This window comes from Erinaceus europaeus, chromosome 3 (genome assembly GCF_950295315.1).
Source record: "Erinaceus europaeus chromosome 3, mEriEur2.1, whole genome shotgun sequence".
Lineage (NCBI taxonomy): Eukaryota > Metazoa > Chordata > Mammalia > Eulipotyphla > Erinaceidae > Erinaceus > Erinaceus europaeus.
In genome coordinates, this window is record NC_080164.1 from 30269551 (window position 1) to 30282336 (window position 12786).

Consider the following 12786-nt stretch of genomic DNA (forward strand, 5'->3'; position numbering starts at 1 on the left):
GGAGACAGAGAGGGAGACAGACAGAGAGACACTTGCAGCCCTGCTTCATCACTTGTGAAGCTTTCCCCCTGCAGGTGGGGACCAGGGGCTTGAACTTGGGTCCTTGTGCACTGTAACATGTGCGTTCAATCAGGTGCGCCACCACCTGGCCCCATAAAAATAAATCTTAAGGGAGCTGGGCAGTAGCGCAGCGGGTTAAGCGCACATGGCGCAAAGTAAAGACCAGCGTAAGGAGCCCCCAGCTCCCCCTCTACAGGTGTCTATCTTTCTTTCCTCCTCTCTCTTCCCCTCCTCTATTTCTCTTTGTCCTATCCAACAACAGCTATGACAATAACAACTACAACAAGCACATCAAGGGCAACAAAATGGGAAAAATAGACTCCAGGAGCAGTGGATTCGTAGTGCAGGCACCAAGCTCCAGTGATAACATTGGAGGAAAAAAAAAAAAACAACTTAAACAAGAAAAGTTTCAACTCTCAGAGTGAAGACTTTGAGGTTCTAACTGAAGAAAAAAAAAAAAGTTTCTGCTGCACGAAATAGGAGTAAACATCTACCAAAAGTGATTTTGTTGTCAGTCAGGCTTCAACATTAGACACACACACACACAGGGGGCCGGGCAGTGGCATACCTGCTTGAGTGCGCATGTTATAATGTACAAGGACCCAGGCTCAAGATCCCAGGGGAAAAGCTTCACAAGTGTTAAAGTGTGAATTTAATGCATGTTTGAGCATGGATGGCTGACCACCCCCCCCCCCCCCCCCAGAAGCTCATCTATCAAACTCCCCTTGGCATGCCAGCCTTGTGGTCGAGCAAGATGTGGCCAGAGTACGTGTGTGTACGTGTGTGTGTGTGTGTGTGTGTACGTGTGTGTGTGTGTGTGTGTGTGTGTGTGTGTATTTAATCCAATCTTCCTATCAGCCTTGCCACATCACCCCACCCCTCCTCCCTCTGGTAGGTTTCGCCTTCTATTTCCCCGTTCCTGCACCATCATCCATACCTTCTCATCCACACCTTCTCATTGCCTTGCTCTCTTTTCCCTTATAAGGAGACATTGATCTCATTGGCCAGCTTGGCTACTTCCCCTGCACAGCTACCCCTTTATGAACTTGTAACTAAGACAATAAAGTGTTCCATCCTCGTCCGCTGCCACAGTACACTGGGAGACCCCTCAGCGAGCTCACCCCTACCTCTGCTGGCCTGAGATTCCCTGTTCTCTGTCTGTCTCGTTCCCCTGAGAAATCCGACAGTAAAGCAGTGCTGCAGATGTCTACCTGTCTTTCTCTCCCCATCTCCTCCTCCTCTCAATTTCTGGCTGTCTCTATCCAATAAATAAAAATAATTAGAAAGAGAGACAGATAGACATATATACACACAACCACAGCATAGAAACTCCCTTCAGTTCTGTGGGGACCAGGCTTGAACCTGGTTGCAGGCATGGCAAAGCAGGCACACTATTCAACTAGTCTATTTTTTTAGCCCCGAATATTAGACTTTTAATATTATACCCCATCAAATGCATGTAAGACTTTAAGAACCATGTTCTCAAGGACAGGGAGAAAGAGTAAAAACAAACAAACAAACAAACAAACAAAACCACCCCAGGTTCAGTCCCCTGCACCACCATAAGCCAGAGCTGAGCAGTGCTCTGGTGGAAAAAAATAAAACAAACAAAACAAAACAAACAAACAAACAAACAAAACACCCACCCTGAAGTGTTCACTCCATGACTATCCTCATGAATAACTAGAACAAGAGCCCTGCTGGTAAGGTGAGCAAGAAACCGCTGGGGAGTGCAAAAGGTCTTGAAGGCCACGGCCGTGGCCAAGCTCCACTCCTCCATGTTTTGGTGGTGGTGGTGGTGGGGGGGGAGAATCACAACAAGTGCTGAGAACACACACATGCTGGTGACAGTGCTTCCACAAGTGGCTTGGCAGAGCAACTAGAACCCTGGCTCTTGAGGCAAGTTTATGAGCTGGAGGAGCTAGTGAATGCCGCTCAATCTAAGACTGAGCTGAAGCGGCGTCACCCGCTTGGTGGCATGAACTGGTAGTTAGGGAAGTGCTGGCGTGCCATGCTTTCCAGAGAAGGTTTGGAAAATGACAACCTAGAAGGGAGTAACAGGATGGCATTCCTCATTAGGTCCTCAACAGAGGAAAAGATGGCTGAGACATACTCACTTCTTGATTTGAGCCAAGGCGGTGTTATTGATGAAGAGCATGCTGGAAAGCCTGAGGGTGTCCTCCAGTCCGCTCACCATCCTTTGCACGGCTTGCACGCTGTCCACGTCACCCTTCAAGGCACAGGCCTGGACAAGGCGAGTCACCGAAATATTGGAAGGCAGCTGCTCCTGACTGCAGACTGCGCTCAGTGTCTCTAGGGCTTCTGCAAAGGAGGACAGGACAGACTCTTTCACACAAATGGAGGGGGCTCAAACGCATTTTGAAAACCAGCTTTTAAATATGGGTACTAAATAGCAATACATAAAAAGTTATAAATGATTTATTCTAGGTTACAGAAAATATCAATACTTTATGAGAAACCCCAGAAAACGATGAACTGACTACAAAAAGGTATCCCAGAGGACCAGGGAGGTAACACAAGTGCCAGCACAGAGCTTACATGCCCTTGGCACCAGGCACAACTCCCAGCCTGCTCTCTTGCCCTCCCTCCCAAAAATACAGTTCTTTTTAAAAGTATCAGAGAGCAGGAAATTTCTTAGTGAAGCCAGAGTTTTCATTCTGGGTAAGACCTGTTAATTCAAGGAAGCCAATAAGCTCAGGGAACTTAAAGAATAACTGAAGTCTCTATGAAGAAACTTCTACTCACATTCATGTGAGCCCGATTCACTACACTCAGAGACTAACAGTGTTGTCAAAATCTCCTACTACAAAGACTTCTGTAAGACAATGTCTCTTTCTAGTCCAACAAGCTTGACTGCCCAGGGACAAAGGATTAAACTATCAAAGTTCACATGAGCAAACTATTTATATGATTAAACGTCTTGTGGCTTTATCTTCTTGAATGAAGAGTGTTTCAGAGAGAAGAATACAGAGGAGACCCATGCGCAGAGCTGCAATCTCCCCTCAGCCTCAAACAGCAGGAAGCACCTGCTCCTGATTCTCCAGCTCATCACTGAGGGCAGTGGTGACTTAGCCTGACAGCCTCCACAGCCGGAGCATGCAGTAACAGGACTATCTAATGTGATGAAGGTAAAGACAGATTTGGTATTGGTGGCAAATTAATGTTTATGACTGTTCTAAAACCATGATTCTCAAATGGGGAAAAAAAAACAGGTTAAAAGGGGACAGACTCAATTAAGTGTTATAGATAAAGCTATAAAAAATGTCAGTAGTACTAATATGATTATATAAGCTACAGAAGATCATTCTCACTGGTGGTCATACAGTCTGTCCATCAACTTCAAACTGTTCTGGAACACTCTTCCCAGCAGTGAGAAAGCAAGAGAGTGGAGACAGACTAGCTGAGGGTGTGGGCACCAGCCCCTGAAGAGGCCTATCTCACAGGGGAGATCTCGCTCAGAGCCTACTCAAGTCCCAGTGATGGCTGCTGGCCACGCCAGAGGTGCACGGCACCTACGAGTGCATGGCGAGAGGCTGGGAGCACTGCAGGAGTGGGATTCCTCTCCACCCTTGGGAAGCTCAGGCTCCACACAGGGTTCCTTGCTCATGGACACCGAGAATGGGCCCCAGCACCCACCTACCCGAGTCCTACTCAACACCATCTCTCCCCTCACTCACAAGTGGTCAGGCGACACTGCAAAGGTGACGGGGGCCAGTATTTCAGAACATCGCCACTACACTGTTGATGGTAACATTTCTGAGTTGTACACATGTGTACACAACTAACAACTAATTATTCAATGATAATATAATTATCAGTATTTCAGAACAGCAATAGCTTAATATATATTAGTGATAATATCTCAGAACAGCTTATGAGGTTAATGACATTGTAACATTTTTTTTCAGAACAGTGCTAATTCGTAAGATTAGATGGTGATGGCATTGATTTTATTTTTTGTTCAGAGCTGAGCCTCCGGGAGCTCTGGCTCACAGTACCCCATGCATGTGAAGGCACTTGTGGGCATGAGAAGAGCTCCTTAGCAGGTATGGGGAGTAGAAGGACACGGCTCTCGGTCAGACTCAAGAGGGCTGGAGGGTTGAGAACAGATGTGAAATTATTTTCACAGCCTATAAACATACAAATCTGAGTTATCAAGAGAAGCCTGAACACAGAGTACTGTCTCCAGGGCTGTGAAAAGTCACCCATGAAAACAAGTTCATTTACACAGGCAGAGAATTCCTATACCTAAGCGTCTGAAAATTGCTGATCCTTGTATATGTGATAGCAACTTAAAAAAAAAAAAAACCTTGTCTGATGGGACATCACTGAGTCACACTCGGTAGCAGAGGATATCCTGGCTGTTGGGGGCATGGAGTCCCAGGGCACAGGGGCACTTGGGAGTGCCACTAGGAAGACACCGCAGAACGGCTCCCCAGGCAACCATGGCAGCCTCCCAGTTGGACAGCACTCTTTCTCGTGAGGGAGTGCGCTCACGAATGTCAAGTGCTGTCACACAGGACCGCCTGAGTTCACCTGCCCATCACAGATCTGCTCGACCATACCAAGCCCTCCTCAGGGCTTTGGCGTTAGCAAAGCCTGGGGTCACTTGCTGTACAGAGCTCCACCTACCCACCCATCCACTCATCCATCAAGCCAAACTAGCACAGGTCTATGATTCAGCGATATTCACTCCAGGGAGAGCACGTCAGTGCCCAGCTCCCTGCTGGTCCGAGCCGGCCGCATGTCCATCTCCCTCTGGAGCTGCCCCTTAGTAGTAACTTAAAAACTGCAAACTCCAAACACACTGCATCTTATTGCTACTGATATTATATGAACTATTAAAAAAGTATTAGATTAAGTTTTAAAAATCAATATTATAATCCTTTGGTGCACAAACCTGCACATTTAACACTCAATTTAACTCATTTGCTATCTCACACACAACCAACACAATCTTTGAGAAACAACTGCTGGGAATTGTTTCCAATGCTCTAGAGTATGTTAATTTCGCAGCAAAATGACTTGTGCTGTGAATTTTAACGCACTTGAAAGCCTGTACTTTCTCTCGTTCTGGAACACAAATTTTGCATGTCTGAAGAGCTGTGATTCATCTTAAGAAAACCCATCTTGTGTTAAATGGAATGGAAACTGGACTAAGTGGTCAAATGACAAGCACATTCATATTCAAGCTGTATTATAAATGCATGTACAGTAATTTACGTCTCTCAGCTACCACAAAAGGCTCTTGATAAGCAGGTAATTTGCTAAATGGACTCCTTTATCCAAGTATTCGAAGGGCGTTACAAGAAAAATCTGCAGCGGCATTAATGTGACGTAAAGGTCAAGCATTGTGACATACCTTTCAAATAATCCCGCCTAACTTGGGCTGTGATGAGGATGCTGCTGGCAGCACTGTTCAGTGTGAAGCCCTTGATGTGGGTCTCAGCGCTAAAAGAAGCAGACATTTAGAAAGGAATTACTGACATGCTTCTGATACGATAATAAACGGTTGAGCACCAAGGTGAAATTATAAAAACTACTGTTCGTATGTTAAAAATATTGCTGCAAAATATCGACCTGGAGACAGCTTTTGTGTTATCCTGTCAATGGTTATAGAAGGATAATTTTTTTTTGCATTCTGACAGATGACAAAGTTGGAAATGAGCAACAAAAGAAACAAAGTACAAGATTTTTTTTAAACAATCGGTTCAGATTCTTGAATGCTGACATATGAGATGACTAAAATAGCTGCATGCCCTGCATTGTTCCTCTGGATCCGAGCCTCTGCTGAAGCTCTGTACTCACCATAATTATCAAATGTAAAACTAGTCTTTCGCCAACAAAAATGAACATTTTCAGCACTGTATATTTTAAACATAAACGAAAGCATATTACTAACTAACACCATATCATTTGGCTGATTAATTTTCAAATTTCTGCCATCTAGATACACACAGCTTTTAACGCTGAACATACCATGGAACTAAAGCTTCCATTGCATTAAAATAAATTTCACAGTTTATCTTGTCTCAGCCTTGTATTTCAAATGAACCCCCTAAAACTTCTGTTCTACTTGTGACAGAAACGTGCAGGAGTGAAGATATCATATCCCTGGGGGTAGGGGGTTATGGAACATGACTGAGTCATATTGACATGGCTGCTGTGGGCACTGGTAGCAACCCCGATGCCTTGTAACCCCAACTCGGCCCCCCTGGGTTACAGAGGCAAAGCTGCTCCTCCTTTCCTGGCTGAGCTCCTGCCTGGTAAACGTCCAGGAGAACAGGGTCTCCACTAGATGAGTCTCATCAATCCCAAGAAAATTCCCAGGAAGGCCAGGACGTGCCATCTCCTTGGCAGCCCAAGGGCCTGGGCTCTGGATTTCCGGAGCCCAAGACCCATGCACGCTTTTAATTGCAGCAGAGCCCCCGCTGCTCTGACTAACTTCTCTGCTATCCCATCTGTCAAAGCTCTTCCATCAATAGCTCCTGCATGAGACTAAACTGCACAAAAATCAAGGATTTACTGAGTCTTTAGCATGATTAAACAAACAGAAAACAGCATTAAAAGCTCACTTCCCATGCCAATATTCTTAAATGTATTATGCTATACTTGCTTGAAAATCTTACCTAAAATTCATTAAAACCAAGAGGCAACAGAACCCTTTTCAAGAGGAAAAATCAAATGTGACTTCAAAGCACAAAATTATTCTTAAAGAATCTCTTCCACATTTAGATAGTTACAGATATAAAGTCAACCCTTTATATGACCGTGGGAGAATCACTGCAGTTTCCAATGGAGGTGAGAACACAGAACTCTGGTGGTGGAAATATTATAAAATTATATTCATCTTCTCTTAAAATTTTGCAAATCAGTATTAAATCACTAATAAAATTAAATTAAAAAAAAAACTCTTCCTAGTTCAAGAGAATGGGAATAAATACCAGAAGGAAAAACTCTCCTGAGATCAATCACATGTGCGCGCACGCACACACGCACAAGCACACACAAGTGCACGCGCACGCACGCGCGCGCACACACACACACACACACACACACACGTCTTACATGTGTGGAAAGTGACCAAACCAACTAAATACACCACAAACTAGGAGAGAGGAAAGCTGCAGAATGGCTAGTAGAAAGTTGTATGGTCAGCTCTGAACTTATCCATACAAGCAAAAGAAACTGACATCCTTATGATCATAACTTTGATCTTTCCTTTTGCCATAGAATTCAAGTCCAGAGCTGTCCAATTCAATTCCTGTACTCTTTATCAAGCATTCCATTAACCACCTGTAACACAGCCACTAAGATTAAAACCAAATGTTATTTGTCGTCATGTTAAGTCATGTGCATCTAGTAGCTGCTAGCTTATATAGGACAATATTAGCCAGTTCATTTATTTAAGACTTACATTATAGAGGAGATAGGGAAAGAACACAGATCAGAACATCACTCTAGCACACTTGATGCCTGGTTCCTCATGATTTCAAAAAGTTCAACATTGGAAGTCGGGCAGTAGCACAGCGGGTTAAGTGCAGGTGGCGCAAATCACAAGGGCCGGCATAAGGATCCCGTTTCGGAACTGGTGTAAGGATCCCAGTTTGAGGCCAGGCTCCCCACCTGCAGGTGTCTCTCTCTCTCCCTCTCTGTTTTCCCCATCTCTATCCATTTCTCTCTGTCCTATCCAACAACAATGACATCAATAACAATAACACAAGGGCAACAAAAGAGAATAATAATAATAATAAAGTTCAACATTAACTACTGAATGAACACCCAGGAAATAAATCCATTTTGTTTGTTTTTTTTAAATATTTATTTTATTTATTCCCTTTTGTTGCCCTTGTTGTTTTATTGTTGTAGTTATTATTGTTGTTGTCGTTGTTGGATAGGACAGAGAGAAATGGAGAGAGGAGGGGAAGACAGAGGAGGAGAGAAAGACAGATACCTGCAGACCTGCTTCACCGCCTGTGAAGCGACTCCCCGGCAGGTGGGGAGCCGGGGTTCAAACCGGGATCCTTATGCCGGTCCTTGTGATTTGCGCCACCTGCGCTTAACCCGCTGCACTACAGCCCAACTCCCATAAATCCATTTTTTGAAACTGCCAAATCAAAGGAAGAAATTCGATGGAAAGAGGTAGTATTCTTTCAGATTACAATTAGTTGTAAAAATCAAACTGTTTTAGACAAAGATGAGAGGTACTGTCACAGACTCAGGCTTCACGTCAGAGCAGACAGAGTAAGGAGTGGCTGAGGGGCCCTGCTGATGCAGCAGGAAGCAGGGCAACATGGTGATGCTTACTTCACTTACACTGGGTGACAGAAAAACTGACCAGCATTGTAAAACTCATGAGACTGACTTAGCATTAATTTAGAAGAGTGAAGCAGGAAGCGGAAGGGACCAGAGAGAGAAGTGCTTTTCCAAGGCCGAGCCAAGCTGTGCTGCAGAATTCTCAAATCTTTGAAGTGCACAATGTATAGTATAGTCAGAGATTTTAAAATAAGCAGCGCTGTCTCATTGAAAGATTTGACCATATGAAAAATTTTATTATGAGACAAGAAAATTTAATGACGCTAAAAGTTAAAGAAAGCTTGGCTCTTGGTCACAGTGCTCATGGATGAGGGAATCTCCGCTTCGTGTAATGGCTAATGTAAGGAAGCTCACTACATGTGTACTGGACGGACTGCAGCATATCTAGAACACAAATAGACATGTGCTTCTGCCAACAAAGAAAGCTGGTTGAAAATCTTCTAAGTCCATTTGTTTATGTCACATCACGTTTGAGGGTCTGGTTCTTGTTGGGAAGGTCCAACAATCATGAAATGGGCCTGGGGCAATAAAAGCCAGACAGGAGCAGCCTCTCTGGTCTCAGGAAGATGGCTACTCCAGAGCAGATGGGCAGCACATCCTGCGGACTCAGAGAGCCTGAAGGCACACGGGGATAAAATTACAGGATGGGGGAGTTGGGCACAGCGGGTTAAGCGCAGGTGGCACAAAGCACAAGGACCGGCGTACGGATCCTGGTTCGAGCCCCTGGCTCCCCACTTGCAAGGGAGTCATTTCACAAGTGGTGAAGCAGGTCTGCAGGTGTCTATCTTTCTCTCCCCCTCTCTGTTTTCCCTTCCTCTCTCCATTTCTCTCTTTTCTATTCAACAACAACAACTACAACAATAAAGCAAAAAGGGCAACAAAAGTAAATAAATATTTTTTTAAAAATTGCAGGACAGGACGGGGTGGAGCAGGGCAGGGAGCCAGAGCAGGCTACAGGGGCAGGGAGCTGTCACTCTCCACTCCCAGTGCAAAGAATGTGTGCACCCCAACAATCTTGGAACCCAATAATTTTGGAACCTTGGGCCTCTGGGCCATGCACCGACAACTCTTTTGGGCCCACACCAATGCATGGAGAATGGGTAGCAGCCATGAGGGGTTCTGGAAGGAGAACAGGGGCCCACACCCTGCCCAGGGCAGATTTACCATACACTCTGCCACTTTCCTTCTATTTCAATCCGGCTCTAAGTCACTAAAGACTTTCTACAGCCCCACAGTTGTGATAACAGTTTGAACACCAACTCTACATAATCACCCCCCCAAGCACAAGTAGAGAGGCTGGGTGAATATTTTGCTGTGAGGTAAGAAAATGGTTAGATCCGTATTTTTTTAAAATTTAATTCTTTTTGCCTTCAGGGTTATTGCTGGGGCTCAGTGCCTGTACTACACTACTCCTGGAGGCTATTTTCCCCATTTTGTTACCCCTGTTATTGTGCTTGTTGTAGTTGTTATTGTTGTCATAGCTGTTGTTGCTGAATAGGACAGAGAGAAATGGAGAGAGGAGAGGAAGACAGAGAGGAGGAGAGAAAGATAGACACCTGCAGACCTGCTTCACTGCCTTTGAAGCGACCTCCTGTAGGTGGGGAGCCGGGGGCTTGGCCATGATCCTTACACCGGCCCTTGCGCTCTGCGCCATGTGCGCTCAACCCGCTGTGCTACCGCCCGACTCCCCAGATCCGCATTCTTAAATCATGTCCTTGGAGAAGTTCCTATCTTGTGAAGATGCTCAAGAGGTCTCAAGCATCAGCATGCTTCATTATTAGTGAGGTGTGATGAAATGTCTATAAACCGGTTCTGGAATCACTAGGGATGGCTGCTACACTGTCATCTCTGGGGGACAGCCTGGGAGTGGGCTCAGTGGGACAGCACCAGACTTGCAAGTATGAGGGCCTAAGCTTGATAGTACCCTGCATAATTTCTCAGAGTGCTGCTGTGGCTTTTTTCTGTGTCTCATGAATTAAATAAAGAGGGAGGAGAGGGGAGGAGAAGAAAGAACAAACTTTAATAATAAAAAATAATAGTAAGACCCATAAGTGGAGGGGAGAGAAAGGGCATTTGCTCTGTACTGACCATGCTGGCTTTATCTGTGTCACTCTCTCCTTCCACAGTTAGAAGAAGAAATCTTATCACCATCTACTCATATAGAAGGAATCAGACTGGGAGTCGGGCTGTAGCGCAGCGGGTTAAGCGCAGGTGGTGCAAAGCACAAGGACCAGCATAAAGATCCCGGTTCGAACCCCGGCTCCCCACCTGCATGGGAGTCGCTTCACAGGTGGTGAAGCAGGTCTGCAGGTGTCTATCTTTCTCTCCTCCTCTCTGTCTTCCCCTCCTCTCTCCATTTCTCTCTGTCCTATCCAACAACGACAACAACAATAAAACAATAAGGGCAACAAAAGGGAATAAATAAATTAAATTAAAAAAAAAAAAAAGAAGGAATCAGACTTAGCAAAAGGCGACAGGGATTACAGGCAAAACTGACATTGCGGCCGGGGTTCTGGACATCATGCCAAGAGGTTGCCTGCATGAAACGGGCTCAGACCTAACTCGCCCATTCAGCGGTGTGAGAAGTCCCATCTGAGCATGGGCCTCATAAACGGGCCGCGAAATAGCACAAGGTGAGTAGTGCACCATTCTAAACGGGGTCAGAAAGCTGCTTTTTAGAGGCTGAAAGCTTCCACAACACTGGAAAGCCATTTCCTATGCTCTTAAAGAGCAGCTGAAGATAATTAACTGCTACCACAACAACACAATACTAGCAAAAAACCCTAATGCAGCTGGTAACCATTTTAAGTGAGAGGTCTAACAAATGAATGTGTACTTACACGCTTTTCACATGCATTGCATTAGTGAAGTCATCCTTCGACAACAGTAGTTTTATGAGGCTGCTGTAAGTGTCACTGTTAAACACAATGTTTTGCTTTTGTGCTTTCAGGAAAATTTGATACGCATCTATAAAAAAGTAGAGAAAATCTCAGATTACATCACTGTAAGAGCCCCAAAGCAGGTCCAGACATCCCAATATATGAAGTAGCCCGCCACTCTGCAGAGACACTCTGAACAGGCAGCAGGTGCCGGCACTTCTTTGAACAGCAGAAAGCCAAGTGGCAGTTCCGGACAGAAACCCAAGGGCTCCCCTCTGCATTTGTTTTCCACACTAGTCTTTGAAAACCCCCATTTTCATGACAAATAGCTCCTGTGAACGTTTGTCAAGAGATGATACCAATTTCAAAATAAGCTGCAGAATGTGTGTTAAAGTCCAAATAAACCAGAGGTATAATTTAGATTGAGGGGAGCAAAAGATTTATTTTAAAGCAATCTTTAATCTATAAGTGGGTGGTTATGATGGTTAACATTTCAGCACAATAGCATTAAAGTGAATATAGCCTATAATTCTAAAATTAGGAGATCAAATTATTTGGCTACGACAGGACTTATACAAAAACATACAATTTTCAAATATATAGATATCTAACAAGTAAACTAAGCAACATTTGTTTGACTGATTAACAGTTTTATTTCACTTGTTCACAATAACTGTCAGTGAATGAAAAGATGTTAGCAAAAGAGAAGTAACTGCACTTTTCAGTCACTTACTTTTCTGAAATGAAATTGACTGGCTTTAAACACCCAACTGAAAGGACAATCCCCCCTCCGTTGAGTATAAACACTCTACGCTAAGACAGGGCATGGCTGAGCAGGCACAGCAGCCCTGGAGGATAAAGCTCAACGTTAGAGAACACAGAGCACAGTCGGAGAGGGGCACTCGAGAAACAATGTGACTTCAGGCTTCTGGACATGCAGAAATTATGCGTGCATTTCATCTGATGGGGGAGGCTGCTTTCCTCCTTCAATTAAAATCGAGAGAGAGAGCGCGCGCGCGCACACACACTCACACTCTTCGGTATCCTTTAAGGTTACATTTGGAGAAAATGCAAGGAAAGCCATGATGATTATTTGCATCTTAACAAGGGAGCATAATCTGGGTATGTACATTAACTTTGAGGCAAAAGTTTGTAAAACATTCAGCCTTCCCCAAATTAATTCTTGCGTTATCATAAAAATTACCAAGTACTCCACACCAGTTTTGCTCGTTCAACATAAGCAAGCAAGGAGAAAGTCCACTATTGTCTTCTAATTTTTCTGTCAGACCTCTAGTTCACTCAGTGTTCTTTACATCTTTTTAACTGGAAGAATTCTAAGGCTGATCTTTATTAGAATACCAGCACTGGTCCATCGCAAACAAAACGAATTAACTGACCAATTAAAGTCCCTCGATACGTATCTGAAGCCAAGGCACACAGACAAGAGTCTGCTGTTCACACATGTGCAGATTTCCCTGTTTCCCTGGCTACAGAAGTTACGACAGAGTGA

The 12786-nt window shown here is 44.5% G+C and overlaps 1 protein-coding gene across 1 annotated transcript in view; it reads right to left on the reverse strand.

The window, feature by feature from the left end:
• The window catches only part of LRPPRC (leucine rich pentatricopeptide repeat containing), an 88924-nt gene that overhangs the window by 7157 nt on the left and 68981 nt on the right, over positions 1-12786 (reverse strand). Inside the window, exons 30-32 of the mRNA XM_016194366.2 lie at positions 11238-11364; positions 5444-5532; positions 2178-2382 (exon numbers count right to left, since the gene is read on the reverse strand). Of these exons, the coding sequence (XP_016049852.2) occupies positions 2178-2382; positions 5444-5532; positions 11238-11364 (421 nt within the window). The remainder of the gene's footprint in view (positions 1-2177; positions 2383-5443; positions 5533-11237; positions 11365-12786) is intronic.